The sequence below is a fragment of the Rana temporaria genome, chromosome 4 (assembly GCF_905171775.1).
Source record: "Rana temporaria chromosome 4, aRanTem1.1, whole genome shotgun sequence".
NCBI lineage: Eukaryota > Metazoa > Chordata > Amphibia > Anura > Ranidae > Rana > Rana temporaria.
In genome coordinates this window covers 425,913,216-425,926,858 of record NC_053492.1, presented here as the reverse complement: position 1 = coordinate 425,926,858, position 13,643 = coordinate 425,913,216, and the positions used below count along the sequence as shown (strand labels likewise).

At 50.0% G+C, this 13,643-nt stretch overlaps 1 protein-coding gene across 2 annotated transcripts in view; it reads right to left on the bottom strand.

The window, feature by feature from the left end:
- Positions 1-13,393, bottom strand: part of AIDA (axin interactor, dorsalization associated) — a 48,346-nt gene extending 34,953 nt beyond the window's left edge. For both annotated transcript variants that reach the window (XM_040351404.1, XM_040351405.1), the window contains exon 1: positions 13,123-13,393. In XM_040351404.1, coding sequence (XP_040207338.1) covers positions 13,123-13,229 — 107 coding nt within the window. In that variant the 5' untranslated portion in view covers positions 13,230-13,393. The remainder of the gene's footprint in view (positions 1-13,122) is intronic.
- Between the last annotated feature and the right edge of the window lie 250 nt (positions 13,394-13,643).

The window sequence follows — 13,643 nt, the reverse complement described above, 5'->3', positions numbered from 1 at the left end:
TAGGGGGAGTCGGACTCACAAGGGGAGGAGGCCGATGTGTGTTCCTCTGTACACACATCGGTCTCCTCTGACAGGACATGGATCTGTGTGTTTACGGGCAATCGTGGGCGCCCGGCGGACATCGCGGCCGCCAGGCACGTGCATCGGGTGCCGAGTAACGCAGCAGGGGCGCACACGCCCCCTAGAGGCTCTGGAAAAAAATAAATACGTCATACGATGGCGGACCGGAAGGACAAAGGGTTCCTGCCGCAGTCATATTACAATAGTGCGGTAGGGAAGCGATTAACAATAGACTTCACTGTGCTGCTAGGTATTTATAAAGCCTTTGAATTTTTTGAATCCATCTCCTGGATTGTGCCTGTCCACTTTATTCTGGAGATCTTTTGACAGTGCCTTGCCACCCATAGTTGATCGTTTGCTCCAGTTGCACTACCAGGAACGGAAATGCTCCAGGAAAGCTCCTTTCATGCTGAGCTAATCAAAATGACCACAGCTGATCACTTTCGAAATTCAAATGGCTTTGGGCCCTTTCACACGGGGGGACGAACGGACCGTTTATTACAAGTTCGTTTACGGACTTGTAATGCATCCCTATGGGATTGTGGACGTTAGCGGATGATGCATCCGCTAACGTCCGTAAAGATCCACCTTTTCAGACGGAACGTCCGTAAAGATCCACCTTTTCAGACGGAACGTCCGTAAAGATCCACCTTTTCTTCCGCCTGGCGGAACGGATCGGATGAATACGGACACACGGTCCGTATTCATCAGATTCCCCATAGGGGAGAGCGGAGGAAAGACAGGGCGGTTTATGCACAGTGGGCGGGGACCACCCTGTCCGCCGACAGCTCAGCGGGGATTTACGGATGATCCCCGCTGAGCGGACGGACACACACGGGGCGGATCAATACGGATCCGCTCCGTGTGAAAGAGACCTTTGTGTGCCATTGACAAGGTGATTAGCTACACCTGATTGAGTATTTTTTAGGAAGGGGGCGATTTATTTTCCAATTCAGTGATTCAGTTTTAGAATTTTTTTTCTGACATGTTGGCGTTATAGCTTTCACTGGTTGCCGACCAGCCGCCGTCGTTTTACGGCGGCAGGTCGGCTCCCCTGCGCGAGAGCCCGTACAATAACATCAGCTCTCGCGCAGGCCACTAGGGGCCTCTCTCCCGGTCCTGTCAGGGAGAGAAATGCTGATCTTCTGTTCATACAATGTATGAACAGAAGATCAGTCATTCCCCTAGTGAGGCCACCCCCCCCCCCACAGTAGTTAGAACACACCCAGGGACATACTTAACCCCTTCCCCACCCCCTAGTGTTAACCCCTTCACTGCCAGTGGCATTTTTAGAGTAATCCAATGCATTTTTATAGCACTGATCGCTATAAAAATGCCAATGGTCCCAAAAATGTGTCAAAAGTTTCCGCCATAACGTCGCAGTACCGAAAAAAAAAAAAAAAAACGCTGATCGCCGCCATTACTAGTAAAAAAAAAAAATATTAATAAAAATGCCATAAATATACCCCCTATTTTGTAAACGCTATAACTTTTGCGCAAACCAAACGCTTATTGCGATTTTTTTTTTACGAAACATATGTAGACGAATACGTATCGGCCTAAACTGAGGGGAAAAAAAATGTTTTTTATATATTTTTGGGGGGATACTTATTAAAGCAAAAAAAAAAAATATATATATAATTTTTGATCAAAATTGTCGCTCTATTTTTGTTTATAGCGCAAAAACGAAAAAACGCAGAGGTGATCAAATACCACCAAAAGAAAGCTCTATTTGTGGTGAAAAAAGGATGCCAATTTTGTCTGTGAGCCACGTCGCACGACCGCGCAATTGTCCGTTAAAGCGACGCAGTGCCGAATCGCAAAAAGTGCTCTGGTCTTTGACCAGCAATATGGTCCGGGGGTTAAGTAGTTCAAGACACTGGTTCTGGTGGCAACCCAGGATTGTTTTACTTTGAAGGGATTTCCTCTCCCTTTCTATTTTGGCTATGGGACAGGAAGTGAAGGGAAATTTCCCACGTGACAGATGGCAAAACTATATATATATATATATATATATATATATATATATATATATATATATATATATATATATATATATATATATATATATATATATATATATATATATATATATATATATATATATATATATATACACACACACACACACACACACACACACACACACAATTTTAGAATACCTTTAGCAACTTCTATTTTGTAGAAACTCCTCATTTTAAAATTAGCTCCTGCCTTTCATAATTAGTTCTTGGGAAAAACAAACACACCTATTTCCTGATAAATTGGCCAGAAGGGAATTTACCCTGCAGTGAACTCTAAAGCCACATAGGGAAGTGCTGGCGTGATATTGCTTCGCTCTTACCTAGGTGCTTAGCACAGCAGATACAGGAGGTATCAGGAGTCAGACATGCTGACAAACTAGCCTCCATTGATAGAGATATATATAAATATATCTCTCTATAGAGATATCTCTATCTATTATATCTAGAACACATTATATAATCTCTAAACACTTATACACACACACACACAATCAATCTCAAAAACGTGAGTAAACCCCTCACATTTTTGTAAATATTTTTATATTATTATTTTTTTTTATGTGACAACACTAAAGAAATTGCACTTTGCTACAATGTAAAGTAGTGAGTGTACAACTTGTATAACAGGCACCCGCGATCGGCGGTTACAGAGACAAGGACGTGGATCTGTGTGTGTACACACACAGATCCACGTCCTGTCAGGGAGAGAGGAGACCGATTTGTGTCACTTGTACATAGGGTCACCTCCCCCAGCCAGTCCCCTTAGCCCACAGTTAGAAACACTATGCAGGGCACACATTTAACCCCTTCCTCACCCCCCTAGTGTTAACCCCTTCAATGCCAGTCACATTTATACAGTACAGTGCATATTTATAGCACTGATCGCAGTATAAATGTGAATGGTGCCAAAAATTTGTCAAAAGTGTCCGATGTGTCCGCCATAATGTCGCAGTGCCAATAAAAAAAAAAAAAAAAAAAAAAAAAAAAAACGCAGATCGTCGCCATTACTAGTAAAAAAATAAAGAATAATTCTGTCCCTTATTTCGTAGGCACTATAACTTTTGCGCAAACCAGTCGCTTATTGCGATTTTTTTCTTTTTATCAAAAATATGTAGAAGAACACGTATCGGCCTAGACGGAGAAAAATTTTTTTTTTTTTTTTAAATTGGGCCATTTATTATAGCAACAAGTAAAAAATATTAATTTTTTTCCGAAAATTTTTGCTCTTTTTTTTGTTTATAGCGCAAAAAGTAAAAACCGCAGAAGGGTTAAATACCACCAAAAGAAAGCTCTACTTGTGGGGAAAAAAAAAAAAAAAAAAGGACAAATTTTGTTTGGGAGCCACGTCGCACGACTTCGCAATTGTCAGTTAAAGCGACGCAGTGCCGGAAGCTGAAATTTCACCTGGGCAGGAGGGGGATGCATGTGCCCAGTAAGCAAGTGGTTAAGCAATATATTTAATTGATGGTTCCCCCCCCCCGAGTTCAGCTTTAGAACGACTTAAAGCGGATGTGCCACTAAAAAAACATATTAAAAGCAAGCAGCTACAAATACTGCAGCTGCTGACTTTTAATATAAGGACACTTACCTGTCCTGGAGTCCAGCGGTGATCGCAGCAGATGACGAGCCGATCGCTCGTCACCCTGCTGCTCCCCCCCTCCATCCACGGTGAGGGAACCAGGAAGTGAAGCGCTCCGGCTTCACTGCCCGGTTCCCTACGGCGCATGCGCGAGTCGCGCTGCGCCCTCCGATTGGCTCCCGCTGTGTGCCGAGTGTTCCCAGCATACAACGGGGGACGGACGGGAAAAGAGGAAAAAACCCGTCTTTTGCCCGTATCGTAGGGCCGGAAGTGGGTGCAGATACCTGTCTGTAGACAGGTATCTGCACCCCCCTCCCCCCTGAAAGGTGTCAAATGTGACACCGGAGGGGGGGAGGGTGCCGATCAGCGGGACTCCACTTTAGAGTGGAGATCCGCTTTAACAAAAAATAAAAAAGGGAAAACTATCTGAATATTTGTATCATATGATATCTCCCCCCCCCCTCCCCATATATTGTATATTAATAAAATAATATTTGTGCGATTGGTCCAAACCTAGACCTTGAATTTCTCAGAAAGATCCTGGAAGGGCTCTGGACGTCAGGATCAGCTGGGAACTGACAGTTTGTGGTGGAAAAGCATGAAGAGGGTCATGTGTATGAGAGAAGAAGTGCGATTCAGAAGTCGCACAGTGGCTGCTCACTGGGAAGTTCTTTTCATTTAGAAAAGCCGGGCGTTAGACATCTGTGTGTGGATTTCATCTCTTATTCACATCCTGCTTGAAGTCTCCACCCGAAAACAGCCAGGGACTTTGGGCGGGAACCTGAGCAAATAATCCTTTCACTGACCGGCTGTGGTTGACATCCAGCCAGAGATACAGTGTGTGGGGTGGACGGAGGATCGGCCCTGCTGTATGACCAGCATCTGTTTACTTCTTGGGGCACATGGCGGTCAGGAATCTGTGCACACAGAGCCGCCGACTACAACGTACTGCAAGTCTCCAACAGGGAAGATGAACACAAACCCAGAAAGTCAGAGAAATGTGGTGATAAAAACTTTGAACGACTTTTTGTTGAGTAACACGTCGGTGTTATATTTCCAATAAATTATGGGCGCCCATGTCTACGGCGCAAGCGCGCTTTAGCAACGGCGATCGTGCCATTCCTAATAGAGGCCGTGACTGGCAGCTCCTGCGTGGGAGTGACGTCGTCGCGGCTCTGGCCAATCACAGCGCCGGAGCCGCGATACCCGGAAGTAACACCCAGGAGAGATGTCGGCCGCCCGAGCGGTGAACTGCGGGGGCTTCGATCTGAGGTGAGTATTACATAATGAGCTCATTATGACTTTGTCTTGCAGGTGGTGCTTTTTTTTTTTGCAAGTGGGTTTACTTCCTCTTTAAAAAGGGGTTGTAAAGGTATAAAAAAAAAAAAATCCTAAATAGCTTCCTTTACCTTAGTGCAGTTCTCCTTCACTTACCTCATCCTTCCATTTTGTTTTTAAATGTCCTTATTTCTTCTGAGAAATCCTCACTTCCTGTTCTTCTGGCTGTAACTCCACACAGAAATGCAAGGCTTTTCCCTGGTGTGGAGTGTCATGCTTGCCCCCTCCCGTGGAATACAGGAGAGTCAGGACGCTCTCTACGTTGCAGATAGAGAAGGGAGCTGTGTGTTAGTGGGCGTCCTGACTCTCCAGTAGTCCAAGGGAGGGGGTGAGCACGACACTCCACACCAGGGAGAAAGCCTTGCATTACGATGTGGAGTTACAGACAGAAGAACAGGAAGTGAGGATTTCTCAGAAGAAATAAGGACATTTAAAAGCAAAATTGAAGGATGAGGTAAGTGAAGGAGGACTGCACTAAGGTAAAGGAAGCTATTTAGGATTTTTTTTTTTTTACCTTTACAACCCCTTTAAGGTTCACCATTGTGGTATATACTAGGGTTGTCCCGATACCACTTTTTTAGGACTGAGTACAAGTACCGATACTTTTTTTTATGTACTCGCCGATACCGAATACCGATACTTTTTTTTTAAATGTGTCCCCAAATGCAGCCATGTCCCCCTTTTAACAGCCATGTCCCCCGTATAGCAGCCGTGTCCCCCGTATAGCAGCCGTGTCCCCCGTACAGCAGCCGTGTCCCCCGTACAGCAGCCGTGTCCCCCGTACAGCAGCCGTGTCCCCCGTACAGCAGCCGTGTCCCCCGTACAGCAGCCGTGTCCCCCGTACAGCAGCCGTGTCCCCCGTACAGCAGCCGTGTCCCCAGTACAGCAGCCGTGTCCCCAGTACAGCAGCCGTGTCCCCAGTACAGCAGCCGTGTCCCCCGTACAGCAGCCGTGTCCCCCGTACAGCAGCCGTGTCCCCCGTACAGCAGCCGTGTCCCCCGTACAGCAGCCGTGTCCCCCATACAGCAGCCGTGTCCCCCATACAACAGCCATTGTCCCCCGTACAGCAGCCATTGTCCCCCGTACCTACTGTTATCACCGCGGCGGGGAACATTACAGACAGCGTTCGTTTGAACAGCCGTTTTCCCCGCTGCGCATAGACACTCCCCCTTGGACGGATCTGTCCAATCGCGAGCAAGGGGGAGTGTCTATGTGACTCCCCCTTGCTCGCGATTGGACAGATCCGTCCAAGGGGGAGTGTCTATGCGCAGCGGGGAAAACAGCTGTTCAAACGAACGCTGTCTGTAATGTGATAACAGTAGGTACGGGGGACAATGGCGGTGATTAACGTGGCGGCGGGGGGGGGGGGGGCGGAAGTATTCTATTTTAGTATCGGGGGTATTAGCGGGAGTACGAGTACTCCCGCTAATACTCGGTATCGGTCCCGATACCGATACCGATATCGGTATCGGGACAACCCTAGTATATACCTTTTACATTATGTCATTTTGACGTAAAAAAGTTTGTTTCAAAAACGATTGTTACCAGCAAGTTTTTAAATATGCCTATAAAGTCCATTCCTCCTGTTCACTTTTTCCATTAGACCCCTTTCACACTGAAAGCGCCGGCCGTCAGCGCTCGTTTTAGCGTTGTTAAAACAAGGCTTTTGCCGCACTTTTCGGCCACTAGCGGGGCACTTTTAACCCCCCCAAAAAAGGGGTTAAAAACTCCAGTTTTGAAGCAGAAAGGGGTCTTAGACTCAATTAGGACATGGTATAGTCCAGGGCTCGACAAATCCCGGGCGCCAGGTCGCCATGGCGACTAGAAATGGTGTCTTGGCGACTTGGCTTGGAAGGTGGGGGTTTTTTTTGTGAGCTGGCGCCATCTGGTGGTGAGCCGTTGGTATTACAAGTTATCAACACCAGATGTGTGAGCTGGCGCCATCTGGTGGTGAGCCGTTGGTATTACAAGTTAAGCGTTACGAGTTAAACGGCAATTCTAATGTCATTTTTCACTATTTTCACTGCCATCTTCTTCCCTCTAATTAGAACCCCCAAACATTGTATATATTTTTTATCCTAACACCCTAGAGAATAAAATGGTGATCGGTGCAATACTTTCTGTCACGCCGTATTTGCGCAGCGGTCTTACAAGCGCACTTTTTTGGGAAAAAATTACACTTTTTTTAATTAAAAAATAAGACAACAGTAAAGTTATCCCCATTTTTTTTTAATATTATGAAAGATAATGTTACGCCGAGTAAATTCATACCCAACATGTCACGCTTCAAAATTGCGTCCGCTCGTGGAATGCTGACAAACTTTTACCCTTTAAAATCTTCATAGGCGACGTTTAAAAAAATCTACAGGTTGCATGTTTTGAGTTACAGAGGAGGTCTAGGGCTAGAATTATTGCTCTCACTCTACCAATCGCGGCGATACCTCACATGTGTGGTTTGAACACCGTTTACATATGCGCTTCTACGCGCAAGCTTGTCGGGACGGGGCACGTTTTCTGGCTCCTAACTTTTAGCTGGCTCCTAGATTCCAAGCAAATTTGTCAAACCCTGGTATAGTCACCCTTGGTGGTGCACAGGACCACCCTGTGAAGACACCACCTACCAGTCTCTTGAATGCAGATAAGGCCATTTACGATTTATCATGGCTGCAATTGAATTTAGAGATTAGAAATGAGTTTGTTCCCATTTGATTCAACAATTATATTTGTTGCTGCATATTTTGGTCCAAATTGACTGTCCAATCGTCCACTCAATAGAGATGTGTCACAGGTCCTCTTTGTTCTATTCTTGGTTTCTTTCTAAACTGGAACATGATAGAGGGGAAAGTGAAACCAATGGGAAAGGGGAGGGGCAAAATGATTGAAATGATCATGGGAGGTGGTGTATAGCAGGGGTCTTCAAACTACGGCCCTCCAGTTGTTCAGGAACTACAATTCCCATCATGCCTAGTCATGTCTGTGAATGTCAGTGTGTTACAATGCCTCATGGGACGTGTAGTTCTACAACAGCTGGAGGGCCGTAGTTTGAGGATCCCTGGTGTATATTTTGTTGGGAAAGTCAGTAAAGCCAAAGCTGTAATATCAGGAGAAATTTGTCATGGTTATTACTCATTACAGAAATTTTCTCACCGATAAGCACACCTTGTATTCAACTTTTAACGTCAAGGAAGTCAAGCGATGGAGATTTCAAAGCCCAGGCAACTGTTTGCTTTGTAGCTAATAATATATGTGGGTTATCAGTGCCCTACTTCTACAGGGAATATTTTCTATAGGTTTGTGGAGAAGGGCTTCCTATGGGTCCATCTGAAGGGCGATAGTGAGAATGGTGTTCACATAATCCATGGATAAGTGCCTTGAGGCAGGTACATCATATGTGTGTCATATTACCCTCATCTAGGCACCCTTGCGATAGCATTTTATTAAAGCAAAACTTCACCCAAAAAAAAAAAAAAAAAAAAAAACAAAAAAGGGGACAAAAAAAAAAAAAAAAAAACACATAAGAGAGGAGGAAAAAAAGAGAACCATTAGCAGATCGATATTCTGGATAAAAGGCCAAATTCACCTTTCATAACACGTTACACCTATATTTGGGGTGTAACATGTTGTCCACCTCTTCCCAAATCCCTCCTCTCCATGACAGCGGATGGAGGTTCCTCTTCCCGCACCCACTGTCACAATTTAAAAACAGTACGACAGTGCGGGGCTCTGTCCACACAGATCTGTAAATGAATGATGGCTTGTAGCTCTCAATGAATGGCAAGTGTGTGGTGTGCACCCTCACAATTCATTTTTCTTCCTGTTGTCCGGTAACTGTCTATACAAGAGGTACAGGTAGAATTAGTGTCTGTGTATAAATAGTCAATGAGTTTCTTAGCTCTTATTGCAATTTGAGAAAGAAGAAAAAAGAGAAAAAGAGAGAAAAAAAAAAAAAAGAGAAAAAAAAGAGAAAGAGAAAAAGAAAGACTCTTTAAGCGGTTCTCCACCCTAAAGTGAAGTCGCGCTGATCGGAACCCTCCCCCCTCCGGTGTCACATTTGACACCTTTCAGGGGGAAGGGGGGTGCAGATACCTGTCTAATGACAGGCATTTGCACCCACTTCCGGCCCGGCATTCACGGGCAAAAGACGGGCATTGCGTCACATCCAGTCGCCCCCCGGCTCCCAGCACACAGCGGGAGCCAATCGCCGGGCGCAGCGCGACTCGCGCATGCGCTGTAGGGAACCAGGCAGTGAAGCCGGAGCGCTTCACTTCCTGGTTCCCTCAGCGTGGATGGAGGGGGGAGCAGCAGGGCGATGAGCGATCGCTCGTCTTCTGCTGCGGACGGCGCTGGACTCCAGGACAGGTAAGTGTCCTAATATTAAACGTCAGCAGCTGCAGTATTTGTAGCTGCTGGCTTTTAATATTTTTTTTTGAGCGAACATCCTCTTTAAGGCCCCTTTCACATCAGTAATGATCTGCCTCCATATTCTCTGCGTGATCACTCCGTTGATCCCCGCTAAACCGGCGAATGACAGGGCGGTCCCCGCACACTGTGCAGGGACCGCCCTGTGTTTCCTCCGCTCTCCCCTATGGGGGGGATCGGATGAACACGGACCGTATGTCTGTGTTCATCCGATCCGATGACGGAAGGAAAACAGGGTTTTCTTCCATCTGCAGAATCAAATCACTGCGGAGGCGGACGAGATCGGGTGTCAGTGGATGTTCATCCGCTGACACCCGCAAACGGATGGATGAAAAAGCGGACATACGGTCCGCAGGTGTAAAAGGGGCCTAACCCAAAGATTTTTGGATAGAGTAGGGAAACATTTTATTGCTGTCGGTGTCCCTGTTGGTGAAATTCAACCATCTATGTGCCCTTATGACCGTTACGAATAAGGGAGAGAGAACAAAACCAAAGATTTTAATGCGTCACCAGAACAGGAAAAGGAGGGAAATCTTTATCCAATGGGAAATGCTGTTCCTGTGACAACTGTCTAAGAAGGGATTTCCCCCACATTGCAGCGAAAAGGCTGGATTCACACAAATGCGGTTTTAGAGCTTTTTGCATATTTGCACTACAGTCCGGAACACGTTCTGTGGAGCAAATCTGCAAAATGCAAAAAAAGCACAAAAAAAAAAAAAAAAAAAAATACATAAAGGTGTGAATCCAGCCTTCCAGTACAGGAAGTAAAAGGTAAAACTGCCATTATGACACAGACAGCCAAAAGCTCACAACAAAACAACCCCGGGCCATGAAGTACCATGAACACTGTTGGCACAAACATACAATAAGCTGTAAGAGACAATTGGGCTCATTTCCAGGGATGGGACTTTCTGTGACCACAGATGTGAATATATCGAATTCTAGATGTAATAGAATAGAGAATGTGTGTCCTTGTAATGTCTACAACTCAGATCCACCTTCATTCTAAACCCACCGATCCAGATCTGTCTGCTGCGCATTTACAGATTTTAAACAAAAGAACTAAACCAGTCACAATGACAACACTGCATGCCGAGGAATGTCATCTGAAGACAGCACCCCCTACACCCCCTGAGAGGGCAGAGAACCCTCAGTGTCCCCAACAGAGGACCAAAAAGAAAGAGGCTTCTATATACAAAAGCCTGTCATCCCATCACCTGTCCCAACACTGAGGAGCAGGAGATCCCGTGTCCCCGTCACCTGTCCCAACACTGGGGAGCAGGAGATCCCGTGTCCCCGTCACCTGTCTGTACCCAACACTGAGGAGCAGGAGATCCCGTGTCCCCGTCACCTGTCTGTACCCAACACTGAGGAGCAGGAGATCCCGTGTCCCCGTCACCTGTCTGTACCCAACACTGAGGAGCAGGAGATCCCATGTCCCCGTCACCTGTCTGTACCCAACACTGAGGAGCAGGAGATCCCGTGTCCCCGTCACCTGTCTGTACCCAACACTGAGGAGCAGGAGATCCCGTGTCCCCGTCACCTGTCTGTACCCAACACTGAGGAGCAGGAGATCCCGTGTCCCCGTCACCTGTCTGTACCCAACACTGAGGAGCAGGAGATCCCATGTCCCCGTCACCTGTCTGTACCCAACACTAAGGAGCAGGAGATCCCATGAGAAGGGGGGAGTGGGCGGTCCCCGTCACCTGTCTGCCCCCCAGTAACGAGAAGGGGGGAGTGGGCGGTCCCCGTCACCTGTCTGCCCCCCAGTAACGAGAAGGGGGGAGTGGGCGGTCCCCGTCACCTGTCTGCCCCCCAGTAACGAGAAGGGGGGAGTGGGCGGTCCCCGTCACCTGTCTGCCCGCCAGTAACGAGGAGGCGGTCTTGTCTGCCCCCAGTAACGAGGAGGGGCGGTCCTGTCACCTGTCTTCCCCCAGTAATGAGGAGGGGGGGACGGGGCGGTCCTGTCACCTGTCTGCCCCCAGTAATGAGGAGGGGGCGGTCCCGTCACCTGTCTGCCCCCAGTAATGAGCGGTCCCGTCACCTGTCTGCCCCCAGTACTGAGGAGGGGGGGGGGGGCGGTCCTGTCATGAGGAGGGGGGGACGGGGCGGTCCTGTCACCTGTCTGCCCCCAGTAATGAGGAGGGGGGGCGGTCCTGTCACCTGTCTGCCCCCAGTAATGAGGAGGGGGGGGGAGTGGGCGGTCCCGTCACCTGTCTGCCCCCAGTAATGAGGAGGGGGGGACGAGGCGGTCCTGTCACCTGTCTGCCCCCAGTAATGAGGAGGGGGCGGTCCCGTCACCTGTCTGCCCCCAGTAATGAGCGGTCCCGTCACCTGTCTGCCCCCAGTACTGAGGAGGGGGGGGGGGCGGTCCTGTCATGAGGAGGGGGGGACGGGGCGGTCCTGTCACCTGTCTGCCCCCAGTAATGAGGAGGGGGGGCGGTCCTGTCACCTGTCTGCCCCCAGTAATGAGGAGGGGGGGGGAGTGGGCGGTCCCGTCACCTGTCTGCCCCCAGTAATGAGGAGGGGGGGGGAGTGGGCGGTCCCGTCACCTGTCTGCCCCCAGTAATGAGGAGGGGCGGTCCCGTCACCTGTCTGCCCCCAGTAATGAGGAGGGGGACGTGGCGGTCCTGTCACCTGTCTGCCCCCAGTAATGAGGAGGGGGACGTGGCGGTCCTGTCACCTGTCTGCCCCCAGTAATGAGGAGGGGGACGTGGCGGTCCTGTCACCTGTCTGCCCCCAGTAATAAGGAGGGGGCGGTCCCGTCACCTGTCTGCCCCCAGTAATGAGGAGGGGGGGACGGGGCGGTCCTGTCACCTGTCTGCCCCCAGTAATGAGGAGGGGGCGGTCCCGTCACCTGTCTGCCCCCAGTAATGAGCGGTCCCGTCACCTGTCTGCCCCCAGTACTGAGGAGGGGGGGGGGGGGGCGGTCCTGTCATGAGGAGGGGGGGACGGGGCGGTCCTGTCACCTGTCTGCCCCCAGTAATGAGGAGGGGGGGCGGTCCTGTCACCTGTCTGCCCCCAGTAATGAGGAGGGGGGGGGAGTGGGCGGTCCCGTCACCTGTCTGCCCCCAGTAATGAGGAGGGGGGGGAGTGGGCGGTCCCGTCACCTGTCTGCCCCCAGTAATGAGGAGGGGCGGTCCCGTCACCTGTCTGCCCCCAGTAATGAGGAGGGGGACGTGGCGGTCCTGTCACCTGTCTGCCCCCAGTAATGAGGAGGGGGACGTGGCGGTCCTGTCACCTGTCTGCCCCCAGTAATGAGGAGGGGGACGTGGCGGTCCTGTCACCTGTCTGCCCCCAGTAATGAGGAGGGGGACGTGGCGGTCCTGTCACCTGTCTGCCCCCAGTAATAAGGAGGGGGCGGTCCCGTCACCTGTCTTCCCCCAGTAATGAGGAGGGGGGGGGGACGGGGCGGTCCTGTCACCTGTCTGCCCCCAGTAATGAGGAGGGGGGGGACGGGGCGGTCCTGTCACCTGTCTGCCCCCAGTAATGAGGAGGGGGGGGACGGGGCGGCCCCGTCACCTGTCTGCCCCCAGCAATGAGGGGGGGAGTGGGCAGTCCCATATACCCATCACCTGTCTGCCCCCAGTAATGAGGGGGAGTGGGCGGCCCCATCACCTGTCTGCCCCCCAATAATGAGGGAGAGTGGGCGGTCTCATGCACCCCCATGCCAGCCCCGCCCCCACCATGCCCCCCACTTACATTTGGTACTCATCGATGGCCTCCACTAGCTGCCCCCACGAGTCGAAGTCGGTGCCCTTCCTGAAGCTTGCGTTCCATTTGTTGAGGGTCTTGTTCCGCTCAGTCATGGCTGGGCACTGGGCGGCCTCTCTCACGTCTGCATCCTCCGGGAACTCCCGGGACCGGTTCCCCCCACTGCCGCCTGCAGATGCTGCTGGTGCCCCTCCTCTGCGGCCAAGCCCATCACTCGGAAGGACAGGAAACTCCGCCGCCCCTCAGCCAACCCCGCCCTTCTCATCCAATCCCGTGCTTTCCAAGCCTCACTCTCACCGGGAAACCCCACCTCTTTCACTTTGTAGAGGCCTTGGATTGGTGGGTGAAAAAAGACAGGGCACCGCCCACCTATATATACTTCCAGCACGCCGCGTCGTTTCCCAGACGACAGCTTCGGCTCGAAGGCTGGAGTGATGCGCAGGCGCATCGTGCCCTCGACTGTAGCATGACATCATCGGCTTTCTCTATAGGCGGGGACATAAGCAGCC